This window comes from Urocampus carinirostris, chromosome 11 (assembly GCF_059441175.1).
Source record: "Urocampus carinirostris isolate Australia breed hairy pipefish chromosome 11, RoL_Ucar_1.0, whole genome shotgun sequence".
Lineage (NCBI taxonomy): Eukaryota > Metazoa > Chordata > Actinopteri > Syngnathiformes > Syngnathidae > Urocampus > Urocampus carinirostris.
Genome location: NC_142359.1, coordinates 35,600,700 through 35,623,758, shown reverse-complemented (window position 1 = coordinate 35,623,758; position 23,059 = coordinate 35,600,700). Strand labels below are relative to the sequence as shown.

General features: G+C 40.3%; 1 protein-coding gene across 2 annotated transcripts in view; it reads right to left on the bottom strand.

The window, feature by feature from the left end:
- The window catches only part of nhsl2 (NHS-like 2), a 76,577-nt gene extending 55,767 nt beyond the window's left edge, over positions 1 to 20,810 (bottom strand). Inside the window, exon 1 of one of the 2 annotated variants that reach the window (XM_088348375.1) lies at positions 20,074 to 20,810. In XM_088348375.1, the coding sequence (XP_088204501.1) occupies positions 20,074 to 20,335 (262 nt within the window). In that variant the 5' untranslated portion in view covers positions 20,336 to 20,810. Of the gene's footprint in view, positions 1 to 3,010; positions 3,354 to 20,073 lie in introns of those variants that run through there. The other variant, XM_088348376.1, reaches the window with a different exon arrangement.
- Positions 20,811 to 23,059: the final 2,249 nt, after the last annotated feature.

Below are 23,059 nucleotides of genomic sequence, written 5' to 3'. Positions count from 1 at the left end.
CTCTTTCCCTCTCTCTCTTTCTCTTTAATCTACTACTTTGGTTTAAGATCAGGTAATTGTGTAATTGTAATCCCGTGCAGTCCTTTGAGACATTTTTGTGATTAAGGGCTATATAAATAAATTTGACTTGACTTGACTTTGGCCCCTGAAATAATTTTCTTTCTAACACGTGGCCACAAGCTCAAACGAATTTGAAACCCTTAGGTCTTTTCTATCAAAAGTTATGATTTTATCCAATCAAATGCATACCAAATGCTCCCTGTGGTCTCTAGAGGGCAGTGATGAGTTTGTGTAGCGTGGTGAGTTGGTTCAGGTGTAAAACTGCATTCACTTAACTGTTAAAATAAACCAATTAACACATTCAATGCCACACGTGAAAATCTTTCCCCCCATGTTTGTGAATAAATGTCTTGTATTTAAAAAAGATCCCTTGTCATCCATGATTATGATATGTATGGTAGGTTACTAATGTGAATGATATTGGATAATACTCAAGAACAAAGCTAAAAATTTTGAGTGTACTTTTGTTTATGTATCAAGGCCTGGGTCCAGCCCAAGGGCCAAACTAAGTTTGACATCCCTCATATAAAGTATGGATTTAATTATATTGAAGACAAAGCCATGGAAGTGAAATGTTTTGGCTTTAATTAGAAATGCTGCTAATTGAGCATTAAAGGGACGGTGTGCGTTATTTGACCATGAGATGTTGTTGTATTATGTAATGCAACCAAAAGGAGTGCTAATAAGCACAAGGAAGAATACAAACTGTGAAGACTCAGTGACCAAACCTTTTTCCTCATTTATTTGCCAAGGCTTTCGTAAGCATTTTTTTTTCCAGGGAACACGTAGGAGCAAAATGGCTGACAATTATGGTGAGGCTCGTGTTATGCCTAGTACAGTAGTAATTGGTTCCAGCAGTGACGTTATATCATGGAACCGTAAATCAAAACATGTTTTACCTAATAATATGAATGGAAACAGAATTGATCCCTTCCAAGGTCATCGAATGCAAACAAACCAAGGTTAAGTCAAGGTTCATAGATGTATTTGCTGTATGTCGCTAAGGAATCCATTATATGGAAGCTCACAAGTTTGGACAGTATATGATGAAAACCCACTATGCAGACTAAACACGGAGAAACACCAATCAAGCACACAGAGCAATTTGATTGGATGAGTGGTAGGGGTGAGTGGAGCAATGCCCACTTCGCACTTCTCTCTGGCCAGCGCCGTCTGCACTGGAGGTAACTACATTGATATCTTCGTTTGCAGTATTTTGTGACATGTTTACAAAAGAACTCTGATTAACATTTGTTTTTAAACCATTATTCATGGGAAAAATTGAAGGCTAAAATAGTCACGTCCAGAACAAAGGGTAGACCCAATCGCGTAACGTTTCTCACAAGTTTATTGAGATACAGTAATCCATCGGTTATCACGGTTAATGGGGACCAAAACCACCTGCGAAAAGTGAAAATACGCGAAGTAGCTACGCCCCCTTCAAAAATCTTAAAAAAATATATTTTTTTTTAATTTATTTTTAAAATTATTTTATTATTGTTATTTTTTAGACCTGCGAAGCTATGAACCCGCGAACGTGGAACCACGAAGTAGCGACGCCCCTTCGAAAATGCTTAAAAAAAATACAAAAATAAAAATATACATATTTTCTTTTTTTATTATTTTATTTTATTATTAATATTTTTTTTAGACCCGCGAAGCTTTGAACCCGCGAACGTGGAACTGCGAAGTAGCGAGGTCCCTCTGTAAAGAGGAAAGGCAGCGCCCGCGATCCGGTGTTCGCTGGACGCGGGAAGCAAGCCGCTCACAGAATTAGAACGTGTTCCGAATACGGAAGTAAATCTTCCGGAGCGGGAGATCGTGGTGTCGAACAGGGAAAAAACAGGTCAAATGCTGGGGCAGGAGAGCCAGAACGTGGTCGGGATCAAAAACGGGTCGTAAGCCGGGACATGTGAGCAAAACGTGGTCGGGGTCAAAAAAACAGGTCGTAGCCGGAGACAAACGGGGAAATAAGGAACGGACGGGTGTAAAACACGGGACAGACAGGCGTCAGAGTCAAAGTGCTTGCCTTGTAGAAACAGAGCTTCGCTGACGGACTGACAACAGGCGAGTGAAAGGACTTGGCTTAAAAAGGACGGTAAACCAATCAGGTAGCCTACATGGGCTGGCGCCAAACGAGAGGGCACAAGTGATCCAAATCAGTCATCATGATAAAAATGAGCCTCAACAATCTAGTAATTGCGGGAGGGATGCAGGTTTAAAGTGGTATATCTGCTGATTGTATTGTTTTTTTTTTTCATAAATTTGATCAAGTCTTTGTCTGGAGAGCGGGTTTGGCAGACATTTTTTCCTAACATATATGAATGGTATGGCTCTTCCTCAACCAAAAAAAATTAAAAAATCCAAATGTTTTTGCTATTATGGCTTTGGGTCAAAAAAGATCCTGACCCTGCCCTCAAAGCTCCGAACCTAAAATCGCCCCTTTTGATTTGCTGCCACCCACTGATATAGATGAATGTAACAGTTATTTTGCTAATGAATGGAAGAAAGCAAAAAAAACATGCATTTCTGCAAGGATAAAATTGGTCGATTTTCCTGCAGCACACTGATTAAAAACAATGTTCTAGTGGGATGACATGCCGTGAGTGTTTCAAGGCACCAGTGGGGGTAAAAGAGGACTGAATTGAGGACAAAGGGCGTTCTTGTACATCGTTAGAACACGAAAGGGAAGAAACGCAGCGCCTTGATGGACACGGGGCCGCCACCTCGGCGTCTCGCACGTATCTCGTCCGCCTCAGGCTGGCCGGCGAGCTCATGCGGGACGAGCCCATTAATCACGCAAAAACACGCCTGCTTCCTTCCCCGCGCGCCAAAACACGAAGCGGGTGACCTAATTGATCCCAACCAAGGGCAGTCCGAGCGATGGCAAGTGAAAGGAGATGCGACAAAGTTGGTCGCTGGCGCATCTTTAAACATGCACGCTATTTACCTGTTGCCGATTTGGGTCTGTGTCGCCCTTTGGGACGGCGTTGTGGGTTGGCAGTGCTGTTCTTCCGGTCCCAAAACATCACGGATACATTCCACGGCACGCGTGCGCAAAGGGAATTGGAGACAGAAATTGCGCGTGGTTCCTCGTGCACGCGTCACATTGGCATCCGCCGAGAGAGAACGGAGCGAGAGAGTGTGTCAGTGGACCTCGCTGACGTGAGCTCTCGGATTATCGCGTGTTGGGTATGTGTTGTTCGCGAACGGAACGGCTCTATGAGGTCATTCTTCGATGAGGAGCCAGCTCTTTTCGAAACGCTTTCTCTTTTTCTCGTCCTCCTCATCCATTTCTCGTACTCTCTCTCTCTCTCTCTCTCTCTCTCTCTCTCTCTCTCTCTCTCTCTCTCTCTCTCTCTCTCTCTCTCTCTCTCTCTCTCTCTCTCTCTCTCTCTCTCTCTCTCTTTCTCATCATTCCCATCACTTTTCTCATTCTCTCTAACCCCATCAATTCATCTCTCCATTTCTCATTCTGTTTCTTTCCCTAATGCTCTCTATTCACTCCCTCTCTCTTCTTTTTTTGATATTTTTTCTATTTTCATTTTTCTCTTGCCTTTTGTATCATTTAGTTTCCTTTTCCCCAGCTTTTTATAACGTTTTCCAAGCTTTTTTTCTTTTCTTCTTGTTTTTTTCTCCTTTTTTTGCTGCTGCTTTTTGGTTTTTCTTCTTTTCTTTCCTTTTTTTCTTAGACTTTTACATTGTTTTCCTCTTTTCCTTTTCTACTCTTTTTATTGTTTTTATTTGTTTTACTTCTTTTGTTTCCTATTCCCAAAGATTATTTCCGCTGCATTTTTTCTCTGCTTTCTTCTTTTTGTCTCGCTTTTTTCTTTCTTCTCCTTTTTTCTCTCTTTTTCTTTTTTATTTTGTTTCATTTTTCCTTAGCCTTTTACTCATTTTTTTCATGCATTTTATTCTTCTTTTTTCCCTTTTTGTTTTATTTTGTTTTTTTTCCTTGTTTTTGTTTTTACACTTCCCCCCCCGACTTTTTCATCCTTTATGTGTATTATATTTTTCCTGGTTATTTTGTTCCTTTAATTCTTGTTTTTTCTCATTTCTTCTCTGTTTGGACTTTTTTCCTTTTGTTATTTTATTTATTTTATTTCATTTATATATTTTATGATTTGTCTTTTTTTCACTTTTCCCATTTTATAAGTCATTTTGTGGATAGCGTTACATAATGATTGGTAATATATAGATAAAAGCATCAAAAATAATCTAAAGTGCGGTCCTCTTTGTAATCCGAGTGGAAAGAGCCTCGTCTCTCAAAAAAGAGCCGGAACTTCCATCGCATAAGTGTGAGAGCGTTGATTAGCATCCAGCCAGTCGCATGCGAGCAGCCGCAGCTCAATTGATAAAAGAGCCAGAATGGCGACAACCAATAAGAAGACAGAGAGCGTGAGAGCGCTGGAGGGTGGCAGAACGACACATGAGAAGGGGGATGAAGGCTGGGGTACAAATCTTATGGGATGCCGAAAGAGGAGAAGAGCTGAGGATGCAGACCGCTTAATAGGTGTACCTGCGTAGGTTTTATTTTTAGAATGGGCAAAGTGCAGATACAAGACCAGAATTCATTGTATCCGATGAGGTATCGACCACTGTGTGATCAGGAACTGAAAAAATATAGCTCTTTGTCAATACTAATAATTTCATTCATTAATAATAAAATATGGTGATAAAGTACTTTAGTTTCTGTAAGGCATTTTAAAAAGGAAAACGTCGTACATACTGGATGTATTACAAATCGACTAAAATATTTGTTTTGTCTGAAAGAGACTATGTTTATTATTTGACCTCTAGATGTCACTATACGTAACCAAATACAAATGCTTTTAATTGAAACTTGTCTGGTTAACATATTTTTTGGACTGAAAAGCACACTGGTGGTGACGCTTTGCATTCCCCGGAGGTATGACGGCCATGACGGCAGTTGAATAGACAGTTGGGTTGAAACAATTATCAATAACCACGACAAGAATATAAACACGACTTTTTATGATGGGGATTTCTCGCTGTGCGGTAAGCTGTGCAAACCGGCAAGGTTCTAAGCCTGATTTGGCATTTTATCGTATCCCTTTTGATGAAGACAGAAGACGGCGATGCATATCCGCAATCGATAGGAGGGACTGGCAGCCCTGAACATACGCTAACATTTTTAGCGAGCATTTCCCATAGTGTACGTATGAAGTATTTTCGAGCATTTCTAGTTTAAGTAGGTACGAGCTTTGTGCCTAATGTATACTCCCCAGCAGAATTTCCCCCCTTCAGCGCAAACGCGCACTCTATCTTTCCAATGCTCCTAAGCGCTGCGTTTCTGACAGAACAAGTGTCACAATCATAGTCTGTAGTCTGCTCATTAGGGATACTGATTGGCGTGGTTGAAACAATAAAATTAGTGCGCATTCACATGAATGGGGTTGAGTTTCCGTCACGACCAGAACGGAATCAGTACTTAAATGCGTAGCGTTAACCACAAGTTTATTGATAGAAAGAGGAAGGGCAGCGCCCGAGATCCGGTGCTCGCTGGACGCGGGAAGCATGCCGCTCACACAATCGGATCGTGATCAGAATACGGAAGTGGATCTTCCGTAGCGGGAGATGGCTGTGTCAAGGACTGAAAAAACAGATCGATAGCCGGGACAGGAGAGCAAAAACATTGTCGGGATCAAAAACGGGTCGTAAGCCGGGACAGGAGAGCAAACGTGTTCAGGGTCAAAAACAGGTCGTAGCCGGAGACAAACGGGGAGATCAGGAAAAGACAGGTGGAAAAACGGGTGCAAAAAGCGGGACGGACAGGAGTCAGAGTCAAAATGCTTGCCTTGTAGGAAACAGTCTCATAGTAATACCCGGTTCATTGATTTGACGATCAATTATTAATTTTATCAAAAACAAGCACACATTAGTTAAAAAACGCACAACTAACCACCCAGTAGTATTTAACCATATCTGAGCAATGATCAATCAGTCGATAAATATCGCTGACCACATTTGCACAACATTAGATGGAACAGGAGTCGAACCCAGAACACGCTAGTGAGATTGCTCAATCATAATCACTAGACAACTAGAGATGTAGATCACTTAGGAGAAAGCTTGACATTTGATCACATCACCACACTGTTTTTACTCACGGACAAAAATAAGGAAAGGTTAAAGAAAAAAGGAAAAGGAAATAAAAGAAAGACAAAGCAAAACAAGAAGTAAAAAAAACGAAAAAGAGAAAAATGTAAAAAAGGAAAATAAATAGAAAAAGACAAGGAAGAATAGCAAGTAAGAAAAGAATGAAGGAAAGAATAAAGAATAAAATAAAGATATCACAGAGAAAAGAAAAAAACTTATAGAAAAAGACAGGAAAATGAAAAAAAAGAAAAGAAGAAAAAGGGAAAAAAACAAAAAGAAAGAAAAGAAGAAAATAGTTTTTTTAGGGATTTAATGCAGCACTAGCAGCCATGAAAACCAGAACTTTAGTGTCGTGAAAAGTAATTTGCCCTTTTCATGTTGAGGCTTTCCTTGCCCTCATGTAGGTTTTGGATCCGGTGATGGTGTAATAATAGTATGTAGTCTGTACCAGTCATTGGTCTGTGCAGCCCTTTGAGACTTGAGTGATAAAGGGCTATACAAAAAACATGACTTGACTTGACTTAACTAAATTAATTCAAACTAGAGGCAAACAAACCCTTCAACAAGATGGAAATTCAAATGAGATGATCTTCCTGGATTGTTTACAGAAAGTAATAGAGAAGCATTGCACTACACAATACAGCACCATCTAGTGGTCCAATAATGCACATTGTCCCTTTAATGCTCACGACATCAATACAAATTAAACAAAATTCAATTTTGTTAGCGATTTCTGTTTTAGAGCAAGCTTTACTGTAAGCCCTTATTAAGAAATGTTTTCACAAATATAAAGACAAACACGTTAGGATTTATGAAATGATTTATCACTACTTTATTTATAACAGCAATTTATGCTAATAATATACTAGCAATGTGGCTGTACTTTATTAGAAAATGTTCCATACTACCTTTTGAGATCAATATTTAACTAGACACAGATACACGCTGTAATTTCTCGCCTTTCCCTATATATTTTTGAATTTACATCAATAAAGCAAAATCTTTTTTTTTTTTAAAGAAACGCTACTTTTAAGACAAAGACGTTCCAACAATGAATTCAAAATAACAAACAATACTAACTGCTTTTGGATCACTTTAAAATAGAACCTGCGTGGTTGTTTGGTTATTTTATCTTGAGTAGCTCTCTCTAATGAAATGATTTGAAGAAAACAATGAAACATTTTGAAACGGACTGACAAACAATTGCATTCATTCATCTTAATCCCCCCGTACTTTAAAAACACTCAAACATTCCTTAAGTTAAGAGCAAAAGGGTTAATCCCAGTTGAAGCCGGCAGTTATGACGCCAGCAGCCATGTGACCTGGGGGTCAGCAACCTATGGTTCTATAACAGCATGTGGCTATTTAGCACTGCCCACGTGACTCCTTTAGAAAATTATAGGGGAGGAAAATATATTTACAATCTTTTGTGATGGTTTTCTGTAGAGAGCAAACATGCCAAAGTATTCTTAACATTTCCAATGCTTTAAAGGAGTATTCAATTTGGAACAATGTTACTCTCTGCCGCCATCTCTTATCTTGTGGTTCTGATTGCAACCACAGTCAACTCTTTCATGTTGCGCATACATGTACTTGCATTTTTTTAGATGTGCTCCGATAAACTCCACTTTTTCTATCTTGCATGGGGTTTAGGTTGGCGTTTGGGCTGTACTTGAAACAGGCCTTATCTTACTTCCACATTTTTCATGCTACACTAACAAATATAAACAAAAGAAAATCTTCAGGGAAGAGCATGACATCACTCTTTGGTACTCCCCCCATCCTCCGCTCTTTGAACCCAATGTGTTCCGCTCCGAACAACTCTGCTAAAAATAAGACTACAGCAGAAAAATAAAGCACGAGAGCTCTTTTATTTTCAACAAATACTCAATGGAGAAAATGTTTAACACTTTATAGCAGTGGTCGGCAACCTATGGCACGCGCGCCAGCAGTGGCACGTGAGGGGTTAACCAGTGCCACGCGAGCGCACGGCAAAATACTAATGATTTTTTTTTCATGCACATTTTTAGGTGAAATTCAGGCATTTTCAGTTGCGCGCTGTGTTATTTAGAGGCTTTATGGTAGCACCCCTCCTCTGCTCCGTGTGTGAGCGTGTCTGCGCCGCGCCGCGCCTCGCAGAGGAGAAAAGATCTGTGTTTTAACCCACCCACAGTAACACCGGCGCGCGATATATGAGCGAATCCCAACAGCTCCTCCAGCGAAAAAAACTCAATCTTTTCAGCCAGCGTGGAAAGAGGACTGAGGCTTTGTGCCAAAAATGGCCGTGCTGTTTGTGCATTATGCCTCGAGAGTGTTGTACCTCGCACGTCAACAAGTGTTAAGCGTCATTACGAGACGAAACATGAACATGAATTCAAGGACGAGTCTGGAAAGGCGGAGACATTAAAACGCGTTGTGTCCAGGTGCCGCAAACAAACACAGACCCTGAAAACATTTGTCACTGCTACAAACACCACCACTGAAGCAAGCTATCACATTTCACACTGCATGGCAAAGCACGGAAAACCATTTACTGAAGGCGAATATATTAAAGGTGTGTGTGTGTTTTTCAAGTTTTGATAGTTTCTAACATAAGATTTTATTGAATGGTATGGTAGCTGTCATTTTCAATAATTTTTTTATTGTAGTTAATTGTTGATGAAGAATAGTTGAAGTCATGGATGTCAACAGGCCTTTCCACATGTTGTTCACAGTCATTTTTTAGTTTGTTGATGAACAAGAATAGTGTAAGATAAATTGGTCAGTTATACAATTTAAATATATATCCATATTGTTGTATATTCGGACTGGTGTAAAATGACAGCTCAGTTGGATATTAAAAAAAAAGTGTTTTGCGAGTCATTAATCTTGGTGTGGCACACTGATTTACAAGGACATTTAAAAGTGGCACTCCACACCCAAAAGGTTGCTGACCCCTGCTTTATAGCATGGGGGTGTCGGTGCCGCTGTTTGACAAGTGGGAGGGCACACAGGGACAGACAATACGCTGGCTCATTCACACCTAGGGACAATTTGGACCGGCCAATTAACCTAACATGCATGTTTTTGGAATGTGTGAGGAAACCGGAGTGCCCGGAGGAAACCTGTCACGACGCCAGGAACGGAGACAGGACCCAGTAGCGTTCGTTTACTCAGTTTTATTAAGAGGGAGAGAAGGGCTTGCTTCCACGATCTGAGGATCGACGGACAAGTGTAGCAGGAGACGCGGAAGTGGCACTTCCGTGTCGAGCGAGGAGGGTCGAAGACAGGCAGGTAATACAAGTCGTTAGCCGGGACTGGAGAGCAAGGGCGGTGTCAAGTTCGGAAACAAGGTCGGCAACAGGAGTCAGGCAGGTAGCGGTAACAGGACAGATAATGGGAAGGCAGAACGGGGTAGAGTCGGGTCCGGAAACAGGTTGGCAACGGGTAACAGGCAGAGAAAACAGAGCAGGAAGAGAGTCTGAACGTGAGAGCTTGCTGAGCTGGGAGCAACGGTTAGCACAAATATCTGACAGGGATCTCTTGGAAGCCAGGGGTTTAAAAGGAGTTTATCAGCCAATCAGCTCTCAGGGCTGTTGGTGCCAATTAAGCAGTCAAAGGTGCTCTGAATCGGAAATCATGACAGAAACCCACGCAAGCACGGGGAGAACATGCAAACTCCACACAGGAGGTTCAATCTCATGACCTCAGAACTGTGCCGCACAAGCGCTAACCACTGCGCCGGCGTGCTACCTCCTTTTTATCCTCTGATATTTATTGTATTTTCTTATACCTGTAGATTATTATTGTTAATATTTCAATGTACCTACCTTTCAATTAGTTACCTTCCTTCAAGACTATAACATGCCTATGTTTTAGGATTGATCCTGCTGAACAAACACCATCCTTCCCTGCACTAAAACATTCAGGGTCATAGTCGGCGCCAGAGATCCAGTGAGATATATGGACCACTGAGATCATGACTCAAATACTTTATTGTATATATTTTTAAGAATTCATATTTGCAGTTTATCTTGCCTTACAATGTGTTTATGTTCAGTTCCGGTAACTACTTCTTTATAATCCTGAAACATCCAAGTCAATTTTTTTGTTTAGTTTTTCATTTTAACTGGTTATTACATTGTCTTTACAGATATTGTGGTAGATATTGAAAGTAGATAGTGAAAGTTTGGGTTATTCTGAAAAAAGCAGCTTAACTAATCACTCATAAAATGATTTCTGACTCTTTGATGGACACAATAACAAAAAAAATTCCAGGCGGCCTGTATTATACTTGGTCAATAAAGGGTTCTAGCCGTCAACTTTTTAAGGGAAACCTCAAACGACACAACATTTTACATTTTTGGGGATATATATATATATATATATATATATATATATATATATATATATATATATATATATATATATATATATATATATATATATATACATATATATGAAATGCCTATCTTTAATGTATGACCTCACTTTTTTTTAATTAAACAGGATTTTCATTTTTCGGCACTTCAAACATCCTGGGTTGCAGACAGCTGCCTAAGTGTATAGCGCTCTATAGGGTACCAAACGCTGTCAATTATTGCATCTTTTTGGCCATAACAAGATTAAGAGACCGGGATGTGCTCACACGAATAATATGATAGGAAACAAATAAAAGTCTTGGTCTTACCTGAGTGCTGTTCGTCCAGCACCGAACAAGACACAAAGGGACCTTGAATGCACCGTTTCCACCTCCTCTCTTTTTTGTGGTGTGCAGCAAAAGGAGGGAAAAGTATGGGGGAAGTGGGTTGGTGTGTGTTGGGGTCTTAATGGCGGTGTTTTTCTTTACTAATTGGAAGCAGACTTTTGTGGGCGCGACATACTGTTTCTGAGTATGATGATATTATTGCGCTCTCTACTGGTAGTTAAAGGCATTACTTTGGACAATGTTCAAACTGTACATACTGTAGCTTCAAGTGTGCGTTTGTTTTTAAAGGGACAGGTGTGTGTTTAACGCCTTTTAGTGGTAAGAGATGTAAATGATTTAAAAGAATAAGCAAAAATACATGACCTATCATACAAATGTGCATTATTTTTCAAATACTTTTAAGTAAAAAAATTTGCATTTATTATACATAACATGAGCCTCACCTAGAAGAAGCTTAGATAATTGTCTACCATCTTGGTGCTAGGGGTACCCCCAAAAACCAAAATCCTTGTGTAAGGCAGAATTAGCATAAAATGGTGCGGTTTGGTCACTTTAAGTCTCCGCAGTTTTGAGTCTTCCTTGTGCTTTGGCACACTCTTTTTTCGGTTGCACGAAACAGTTAAGTGACATCTAGTCTCAAGTAATTAGTGTTGGGCACGATACTATAAAAAGTAATTATTTCAAGTTAATCACTACTTCTTCCAAGAAGTAACTGGGGCACTACCTGAATTATTGTGTGGTCAAAGTAACTACTTAGCAGGGAAAGTAACTATTTCTGTTACTTTAAAACGAAGTTATACAGCATCTGTGTAGTATTCGAGTCAGTTGAAATAGAGACGAACAGACATGCAGTTAAGTTATAGAGCCTTGTCATATTTATCGCACCTTGTCAGCAACAGATTTATCCTACATTTGAAGTGCACCAAAAGTAAACATTAGGCAACATCATGAGATAACAATAAGCATGTACGTAAACACGCAAAACAACGTAAAACACACACGAATGGAAGGAAACAAACAACGTACGTAAACACATAAAGCATAAGTATATGCACACAAAAACGTACGCAAACACACACAAAAACGTAGATAAAAAACGCCAATAAAAACGTACATAAACACATAAATTGTAAGTAAACACATAGAAAACCGTACAGAAAAACCACAGATCAAAACGTATGTAAAAACATAAAACAGACATAAATACATACAAATACGTACATCAGAACGCACAGAAATGGACGTAAACAAGCACAACAACGTACGTAAACTCACAGGAATGGAAGGAAACAAACAATGTACGTAAACACAAAAATCATAAATAAATACGCACAAAAATGAATGTAATCAAATACAAGAAATTATACATAAACACACACAAAAAAGTACATAAAAACTACAGATAAAAATGTACGTAAACAAATAAGACAACAGTGAATGGGCCGGACTTTGGACATGACTGCTTCAAGTGAAATGAAAGCACCCCCAAGCCTCTAAAATTACCACTGGATGCACGAAAACACCTACCACTTTTTAATGTCAAAAGGCTGGCATGTATGCTGTCCCTTTAAGGGTCGGGTGCATATTTTGATGTGTACTTAATAAAGCCTATCTGTTTTTATCTTACTTTTATCAGCAGTGTTTCCGCCACCAAGCGCATTAGGCTTGAGGAAACAAGGTGGGGTGTGAGGGATAGTAGAGTGAATTATCGTGCGTGGTCTAGGTTTTTCTTTAATTGTAGGATAAAAATGGTGAAAGTAAGAAAAGGACTGTATTTAAAATGCTAACTCAAAACCCCAAAAAGATGAAATGAGAAGAGTTTATTCAAGCAAATCTAAGAATTTCACATACTTGCACACACAACCGAAGGAGCAGCAGTGATGATTGCAGCCAGGAGATGGCGTCAGCAAGTAGAATATTTTTGAAGTTACAGTAAAATGTAAAGCAAGTCTCGGTACATGCACACAAGTGCTAGTAACACTATTTGCCTTGACATTTAACGTTCATCATGGGGAAAAAACATCTGCTATCGGGACAATCGGCCTCCTCTGGACCACAACCAATCCCGCCCTCTCCATTGGATCTTCCCACCCACAAATGCACCCTTTTCATTCGCCCGAAATGAGAATCCTCTCCCAATGAGATCATATAAACAGCAGCCTCATGACTTCTTTGTGTGCGTACATGCGCAGCACATGCAAAAGGTCTGTCGGGATGATAAAATATCAAATCTACTAAATTTGGGAGTCGAACACGCACATACATGCACACTTCCTGCATTCTACCACGGCATTCCCTCAGTACAACCACCCGCGCCCCATCCACAGCGTCCCCAATTTTTGGGATGCCTGTTATTGTTCAAGACTGGTTTCATGTGTAAATTCCACAGGACTATCATTGCATAAATCATTGAACGCAGCCAAAACATGTTTTCTGACTCAGAGAGCCATGAATGCAATATATATGGGAGCCACACCATATATCTTAAGATCAAATTCAGCAAAAGAGCTAAACCCCCTCTCCGAACAAAATTTAATGCCCCCAAATTTCCACAGTTTAGTGTGGCAGATTCCTCCACCGGAAGGTAAAGTTTAGTGTCATCTGCGTCGCAATAGAAACTCATATTATACTTGTGAGTTTGAGACCCTTGTCTTACATTCGGAATCCCTTAGAGGCATACAGCCAAAACAGAGCATGTTGGTGTAACACCGGGACTGTAAAATGTTGTAGAAACTTTTCCCAATATATTTTGGACCAAACATACAGTATGCGATTGCTTCAGCTTCAGCTTCGCACACACCTAAGTAGGAAACTCCCCATTTTATCTTCCGAGCCAGTTGTACTCATGAAAAGAGCCATATCTGACTCACAAGGCGTGCGTTCACGACCCCTGATCTAAGTGAAGCTTCTCAATTCGCTTGAGCACCAAGATTACAACAAAACGTAAGCTGATGTGTTGACTGACAGTAGGAGAATGAAACACCAGGCAGAAAATGAGCTCGTAGGAAGGTGGGTGTTGCGTTTGGATCCACCGCAAATCACAACATAATCACCCAACAGTGAAAAGACGCAGCAGGAGGCATTCCCTGCCCTTGCTGTAATGAGAGTCCCCGGCCGCTTCGGCTCCCTGCCCTGGCTTTGCGGGGATCCCCTGGCTGCTTCAGCACCCTGTTACAGCAAGGACCTTCAGCCGTCCCGTTGCTGTAGCCTCTGCAATGTCAAATGATTTTTATTTTCCACTTTCATTTTCCAAAATCACAACTTTTACAGTAGCATCCTGATTTGTGAGGTTTGTTTTTGTTTGTGACAGTTTATTGTTGTTTTTGACCATTTATTTGTTATTTTGTTGATGATTTTGTTATTAAATGCCATCTGTTTTTGAGCACTTTCCTATTCCAGCTTCATGCGTTTGGGTCCACCACAAAACCACAACAGTGGGAACCCCACCAACCGGTGACAACGGGCCAGTTGCAACAACGAGGCACTGAGAGGGGGGTATTCACAAATCAGTTTTCAGCCAGATTCCGCAGAGGCGCTCAAACAATTTCATTTACTTCCTGTTCACATTCTTGACATGCTTGAAAGGAATAATGTGACTGTGCGCGTGTGTTCATTGGGGATTATTATGAATCGAATTCCTCCAATTCATTTATTTCTTGCTCCTTGGAGCCAATTTGATGGTTTTTCAAATCTCTCATATAAATATCTATATTGGTGGGAGGGGGAGTTAAAACTTCAATTTAATTTAGGGCCGACATCTGACCTTAATTACACATTTTCGCAGATGGATAAAGGATGTTTGCTTCCTCATAAGGCTTATGTTATGCTTTAAATTTATATATATATATATGTGTATATATATATATATATATATATATATATATATATATATATATATATATATATATATATATATATATATATAAATCTAGCTACCAGCCTTCCTGTGCGGAGTTTGCATGATCTCCCCGTGCTTGCGTGGGTTTCCTCCGGGCACTCCGGTTTCCTCCCACATTCCAAAAACATGCATTTCAGGTGAATTGGCCAGTCCAAATATCCCCTAGGTGTGAATGAGCGAGTAAGTTGTCTGTCCCTGTGTGCCCTGCGATTGGCTGGCAACCAGTTCAGGGTGTCCCCTGCCCACTGCCCGATGATTGCTAGGATGGGCTCCAGCACCCCCGCGACCCTACTGAGGATAAGCGGCACAGATAATGGATGGATATATATATATATATATATATATATATATATATATATATATATATATATATATATATATATATATATATATATATGTATATATATATATATATATATATATATATATATATATATATATATATATATATATATATATATATATATATATATATATATATATATATATATATATATATATATATATGCCCATCCCAGCCATCTTCGGGCAGTGGGCAGGGGACACCCTGAACTGGATGCCAGCCAATCGCAGGCACACAGAAACAGACACCTCACTCGCTCATTCACACCTAGAGACAATTTGGACCGGCCAATTACCCTGACATGCATGTTTTTAGAATGTGGTAGGAAACCGGAGTGTCCGGAGGAAACCCATGCAAGCACGGGGAGAACATGCAAACTCCACACAGGAAGGTTCGATCTCATGACCGCAGAACTGTGACGCGGATGCGATAATGTCTCAGCCGCCATTATATAGCTAAACCTTTTTTTTTTGGGGGGGGGGGGGTCATCTAATATGGCTCTTACAATATTTTGGGGATGCCGACCAAAAAGTAAAAGACGTTTTCTATGGTGTCCACATGATGACAACAAAGTATCAGGTAGTAAAGTTGATCGTGTCCTTAAAGGTGGTGACGCCATCCTCTGGCTAAATTCATCATAGCAGCGCCTTTTGTTGCGAGTGCAAGTATGCGCCATTCATAGCTGTGCTTGAATAAACTCTTCCTTTATTATCTTTATCTTTTGGGGTGTTCTGGTTGGCATTTGGACTGCAATTGAAACAGTCCTTCTCTTACTTTCACCAATTTCATACAACAATTAAAGAAAACCACGACCACAGACATTATATCAATAATCCCCTAGATCGGTAGAGAGAGAGAGAGAGAGAGAGAGAGAGAGAGAGAGAGAGAGAGAGAGAGAGAGAGAGAGAGAAAATGACATATGAAAGGATAGGATAGGAAAGGATAGGATAGAAGATGGATAGATAGGATAGATGAATAGACAGACAGACAAATAAAGGTTTTTACCTGGTAGGTTTTGACTATTTGACATGAGGCTCTTTAACTCCACCCGGCAGAGTAAAGGCCCACATTAAACCACACCACCTACATTGGATATTACCGAATCTTACTGCAATATGTATTCTGTGTAGCACTATTTAGTTACTCTATATAACACGCTACAGTGGGCATTTGCACGTCACACTGGGTATTTGTATATTGTATTCTTTTGGCTTTATTATTGTACTGTTCTCAGCTCAGGGATGCTGCTGGAAATGTGAATTTCCCTTTAGGGGATGAATAAAGTATCTATCTATCTATCTATCTATCTATCTATCTATTAGGGGCCATTTTGGAACACAACCCCAGCAAAATACGAGGGACTGCTGTACAACAAATGCTTTTTGATAGCAACTTGAGAGAACACTCCCAAGTTATGTCATCATTTTGCATCTTTGTTTGGACATCAGGGGGGCGAACGCGTGAGAAGGGAGGAGGTGTCGAACGGGTGACGCAAGATGATTTCATGGCGATCGCTCCGTTATTTAACTTTTACCCACGCATTCCGCTTTTTTGGGGCCCACACGCTTGTAAGCGGCATTTTGACGGAGTGCAGGAGGTGCGGGAGGAGAGAGCCAAACGTTCCGATTTCTACGTGCAGAAACGCACAAAAACTTGAAGGTCCACGCCTGCACGTTGGAAGGGCTGTTATGTTTTCTTTTATTGTGCGCTCCTCTTTCCAGAACTACATCTGGACTCAGTTTGGGGGGACTTTCTAGTACTCACAAGGACACACAAAAGCACACACACTCACACAAGCCATAACAGAAACATGCTTGCTTGTGTTGAATTCCAGAACGTTTGCCAGGGAATATAAAACAAGGCTATTGCAATACTAGCCGATACTAATCTGATGTCGCAAACTCTTGCTAAATGTATATTTATTTATTTAGTCTTACCGCTTTAGTGGCGTTTAGTGTTATATACTGTACCTTACTGTCAAAGTAAGCATGGACAGGAAGCCATATTATGTAGCATTTACCATTCATATTTAAATAGGAATTCATATACACAGCAACATTGCTAATTTTGGTTACAATTGGATAGCATTAAGCTAACAAACTTTGATTGTTGTACTATTGAAATGTGTCACTGCATATACCAGTGTTTTTCAACCAGACCGTGTCTACTTTGAGGTTTATATGGGTAAAAGAAATGTGCATCTACACAAGTAAGCCATTTTGTTTCTTTCTGTGTGCCCCGGTACCAAACGGCCCGCGGTCTAGGACGGGTCTGCTACCCGGTGCTTGCCGACCACAAACTCATCTGTGAAAATATTCCGAAGGAGGCGAAAAAGTGCTCTCGATTGGTGATTGCCTTGTAGCTGAATTTTCAGGTGCATTAAAAACCAAAACAGAAATTAAAACTTGCACATAACAAATGAACCGAGTAAACCACAAAGGAGTGCATAAATTGGATTAGTGATGGAAGACATGACTTGCACTTCCTGTCTATCAAGTTCACAAATTCTGGAACGCAAAAACAAGGGCTGCGCGATTTTGGAAAAAAAACATAATGGCGATCTTTCAGACCTGCATTGTAATTTTGTTGCGATTTTCTATTTCAAAAAATAAGTGTATTTTCTGTGCTAGTTTTGTTTTTGAGGAGAACTTAAACACAGTGAGCTGCAAACTTACCTCGAAATGACATCATTACAGTCTAAGAGTATACGACTGTAACAATATAACAACTACAGATCTACGAATAAAATCAGAATTGCAGTTAAATTAATGGTCTTTATTGTCATTTTACAAAAGTTCAACGATTAAGAAAGCGGCTGGCTAGCTGCTCACTAGCGACGGGTAACGGCGACTTCTGCAAGGTCTCCTTGATGATTGAAATACAAGCGGTTTTCAACAAGTAGTGGCTCCAAGTCCTCCGTTTCATTGGTAATGTTTCTGGCGCTGGTGGCTAGCCATGTTCTGCAGTGGTGGCTTAAAAGTTGTTAGCCTAGCTGTTAGCTTTCCCTTCCGACACTGCCGCAGTCGATTCCTGGACGCGATGACAATCAAAAGTCCTTTGCGCTCTTTTGACTCATCATAGTTTGATTTAATTGATGAATTTCTTATCAATGTAACAAGTTACTAAAGCCATGTCTTGTGCAGTGTCTTGCAATTACACAATCGCAATAAGTCACACAGTGATATCAATTCGATTTCGGTTAATCGTACGGCCCTGGCAATTCTTTTTCTCAGTAACGAGTACTGTAAAGCGTTACTATTAAAATTTTGTAATAAGATTACGTTACTCCGCTAATTTTTAAAAGCAGATCATGATTTTGACGTCCACTGCAACTTGGCAGTTTCTACTTCACTCATAAAGTCACATACAACAGTCCTTTCGCCAGCAACACAGCACTGAATGCAAATAATGAACAAGCTTTGGATGTTTGTATATACCTACAAAATACAACAAATTGCAGTTACGGTACTGCCGTCCGTCTCAAGTACAAAGTAAGAGAACACGAAATTTTTCCCTACTGATATATTGATATTCATCCTGATATATGTACTCAGATCTAAGTTGTATTTGCAATTAATAAATAAAACACTAACTTTCAATATGCGCATAACGAATTGATTGTGTGTCACTAGTAGTAGGAAGTGTGTGGGCAGGAGGTGTGTCTTATACGGGAACAAAGATATCAATGGGGAGTACATGAGCAGAGAATTTACAGTAAAAAAGTGCTGAATATTGGTCTTTGTATATGTCAACTTATTTTTTTCAATACACCATGCCTGGCGATAAAAAATAAAGGTCTTGGACATTCCTCGGAAATCAAAATACTGGACTGGTTTGAAGACAAAAGACAAAGTGGATATGGAGTGTCTCAACTGTTAGTTTGACACCTCTAAATATTGCACCAGCCAAGAAATTGGAGGGGTTTAGTGTTTCTATAGGTTGGTGTACACCTTTTCTTCTATTTATTTTATTTTGTGGATATTTTTGATTCGTTTTGGAGGCTGGCTTCAATGCGTGTATATCCAGTCATTTGTAACTACATAGGCACTTTCCGGGGTGGTACAGCGGATGGGTGGTTAGGGCACAGCCCCGTGGTGTGGAGGTCCAGTGTTCGATTCCAGCTTCTATGGCTTCAAGCGGTATGCTTGGCAACGCCGTGCCATTATGATTGTGTGAACTAAAACAAAGCATTTCTACTCCGCCATGTTGCTAAATATAGTATACTACGCGGTTAAAATGTAAGCAGTTTTTGTCGGACTACACGAAACTACCTGATCTTGGTTTCCTCTATTTCTTTTTCAATGTTTTATTGATCATTTATCTCAAACACAATTTTGTAACTATATTTATATCAAGTTTATTATGTCTTTTGTTGGCAAATTTGGTATTGGAGTAATCCAAAAGTAATCAAAAGTAATAAAGTTATATTACTTTATTATTATAATAGTATTTGGATTACATTACTGATTAGCAGTGTTTGGAATAACGCCGTTTTAATGAAATATGTTATTTTATCAGAAATGGGGTAATCTAACTAATGTTTTTTTTCTGCCGTAAAGTAGTTACTTTCCTTGATACCCATAGTTACTTTTACTATTCAGTAATTAAATAACTCAGTTACTCTATGGAAGAAGTACTGAGTAACTCTGAATAATTACTTTTTTAAAGTAACGTGTCCACCATTTTTCAAAAGCTAATCAGTATTTCTATCAGATTACATCTTCAAAGTAATCGACCCAACCCTCCTAGTAACTACTGATATTTTTCAGTAACGTCCGCAACACAGACTTGCAGGTGCATTTAAAACCAAAAAAGAAAATTTAAATGAAATTGAATTAAAAAAAAAACGTTTAAGCCACAAAAGGGGTGTGCATCAATGTGATCATTGATGGAAGACAAGACTTGCACTTCCCGTCTATCAAGTTTACAAATTCTGTCACGGGGAACTTGTCTTGTCAGTTGTACCTGCATGGGGTCCCTCGCGTAGAATATCCACCACACGGCCCAGTCTTCCCTCCAGAGCGCCGGATCTTCGACATACGGACTCCAGCTCGCCTTCCAGCTCCTCCAGGACGCCCACGGAGTGTCGGGAAAGGTCCGAAAGTTGGCGGAGAACCGAGGCCAAACTTACGGCGCACACATCGGCCAGGTCTGCGAACACAACCGACGTCCCTGCACCGGCCTTGCACAAATCCCTAGGCAGGACCGCACGCTTGCAGAAAGGCATCCTTATGGACCGGACGCGGTGGACTAGATTTGCGCGATACAAAAACTCCGCAGGTGGTCAGGTTATATCACCGCGCCCCGTCTGTTTCGCCTCCCTGTAGCCGGCGTCCGGACCCATGTTGCGGGATGGCAGGGCCGACAAAGCCCGCTGGGATTCGGTCCGGTTCGGTTCTAACTGCGCGTCGTGTGTCCTCCTTGGTGTGCGTCCACACTCAGATCTTCTCAGTTGTTGGCCCAACGCAGTTTCGGTGATGTGTCGTTCGCGAACGAAATGGCTATGAGCTGGCTCTTAGAAGAATCGATGAAAGCTGGCGCCCTTCTAATCGCCTTTTCGCTTCCACTCTATGTTCTTTATCCAACTCTTTCTTTCTCTAGTTCTCTCTCACTCGCTCTCTTTATTGTTCCCCCTCTATTTCTGTTTATCTTTCTTTAACCCTCTCTCACACTTATCTTTGCCTCTCTAACTCCTTTTCTCTCAATTCCACTGTCTTTCTCTGTCATTTTTCTCTCTCTCGATTGTTTTCACCCTCTTTACTCTTTTTCTCTCACCATCTCTTTCTTGCTCTTCCTCATTCTTTCACTTTTTCATCATTATCTCGCTCTCTTTATCTCACTCGTTGTCTCTCTTCCTCCCTTTCTTGTTCTACATTGTTTCATGCTCTTTTTTTCCTCTCCATCTTTCTCACTTTCTAGCCACCTGTCTTCCACCACCCTCTCATTCTCCCTTTTTCTTTCTCGCCATCTGTGATTATCTCCCTCTCAGTTTTTTCTTCATCTCTTTTTTACTTTGTCTTGCTCTTTCTGGCTTACCTTTTCTCTGAATCTTTCTTTTCCTCTTTCTCTGCGCTCGTGACCAGTCAATATGACTAGTGTCATCTTTTGTTTGCTTAATACAAGCTATTTGAAAGTTATATTAGGTAAAGGTTCACTGTACAGTTAAACAAATGTAAAACATAAGCATATTTTCCAAAAGTATGCATTTAGTTCAAAATGTTTCATACATCAGTAAAAATTAAATCTTAAATCAGGGAGCTGGAATTCCAATCCCAAGCAGTTTCTTCACTTCGCTGTAATAAATGCAGAAAGCTTGTGTTGGCCAATCATTATTTTATGTCCAAATGGTAAGTGAACCAAAATGGCTTGTTTACCCATTAAAACAGTGCTTCTAAATGGTCTGCATTTATTTAGCGCTTTTCAAGTAAATGAAGACCTCCAAAAGCGCTTTACAATTTACTTCACTCTTACCCATTAACACACACACACACCAATAGGGAGTCAGCCATGCAAGGCGCCTACCTGCTTTTTGGGTGCATAAGGGATTCAGTGTCTTGCCCAAGGACATTTTGACATGACACAGAGCAAACCTGCAACCTCTTGATGCCTGCCGCCAATTAGTATGGCGGAACATATTTTTTTGTTATCAAGCCATTAAAATTAGCTCTTAATCACCAAATGTCTCAAAGGACTGCACAGGATACAATTACACCAGCCCCTGATCTTTACACAACATATGGACAAAAAAACTCAAAACCTCCACATGAAGAAAAAAAACATTGAGGGAGTTATTGAAAGTTTGATATGCATTTCTAAAACCACATGTAATGCCCCCAGCATGGCTAACACGCCTACCGGCGTGTGTGTATGGTTGAATGCCAGGTACATTGTAAAGCGTATTAGGTCTTCAGTGACTCGAGTTATTTTAATCCAGTCCATGCTAAATCTTAAACCAATGCCGCCGAGGACATAACTACCCCTAGAATTATGTAGGTGCTATTACTTTGCTTGGAAAGTTTAATAAAGTTGTCTGGAGTCAAGCGTGGCTATGGTTAGCATCACCATTTGATGACCACTGAATTACACCAATTTGTAATTATTAGAGGTTAAAACAGGCTGAAGTAGTTACAAGTACATTACCTAGAAAATTCAAATTAAACATATTTTCAGGATAACTACGCAGACTACAAGAGATTTTAAGGGGGTAAACCTGTTGCACGTGGGCACCATCATACTGGAGCCCCAATCACTACACAATACAGCTACATCTAGCGATCAAACATTAGTTTCCCTGTAACAGAATTTTCAGATTGATCAGAAGTTTTAATCTAATTGAACAAGTCCATTCAAGTGGTGTTCACTTTATGTATTGATTACAACCCGATTAAGACCTGCAAAATTTAAATTGAGAGGAAAATGGCTCTCAGATTACTAGCCAAATATTTGTGAAACTAATATTGCGTCAACGTGCACATTTCAGCAGGAAATCCCCCCCCACTCCTTTAAAACCCCCACATCTGGTCAGCGCACCTCCTGGGCCCCCTTCGGCAACCCCTCCCAGGCAAGAAACGGACCCATTTCTGTTTTTGTCACAGCAGCAGTCTGTTGAGCTTAGGGCAAGAAGCTCAAATTTGACACTCAGTGCCTTGCTATGGAATGTGACCCGTTCTAGTGTGACCAGTTTCTTGTCAAGATTGTCTCAACTCTCACTTTTAGGATTCCGAACGAGGCGATGCCCATCTGGCAGCCCCTGCTTGAGGGAAAACCTATACTACAGTAAAACTCGGATAAGTCGGACTCGCATAAGTCGGATTCTCGGATAAGTCGGACAAATTGCGTGGAACGTTTGTTCTCTAGGCTTTTCTGTAGTATTACACCTCGCATAAGTCGGATTTTATAAGTCGGATCCTCGCCTAAGTCGGATGGATTTTTCCGTACAATTGACCCTTTT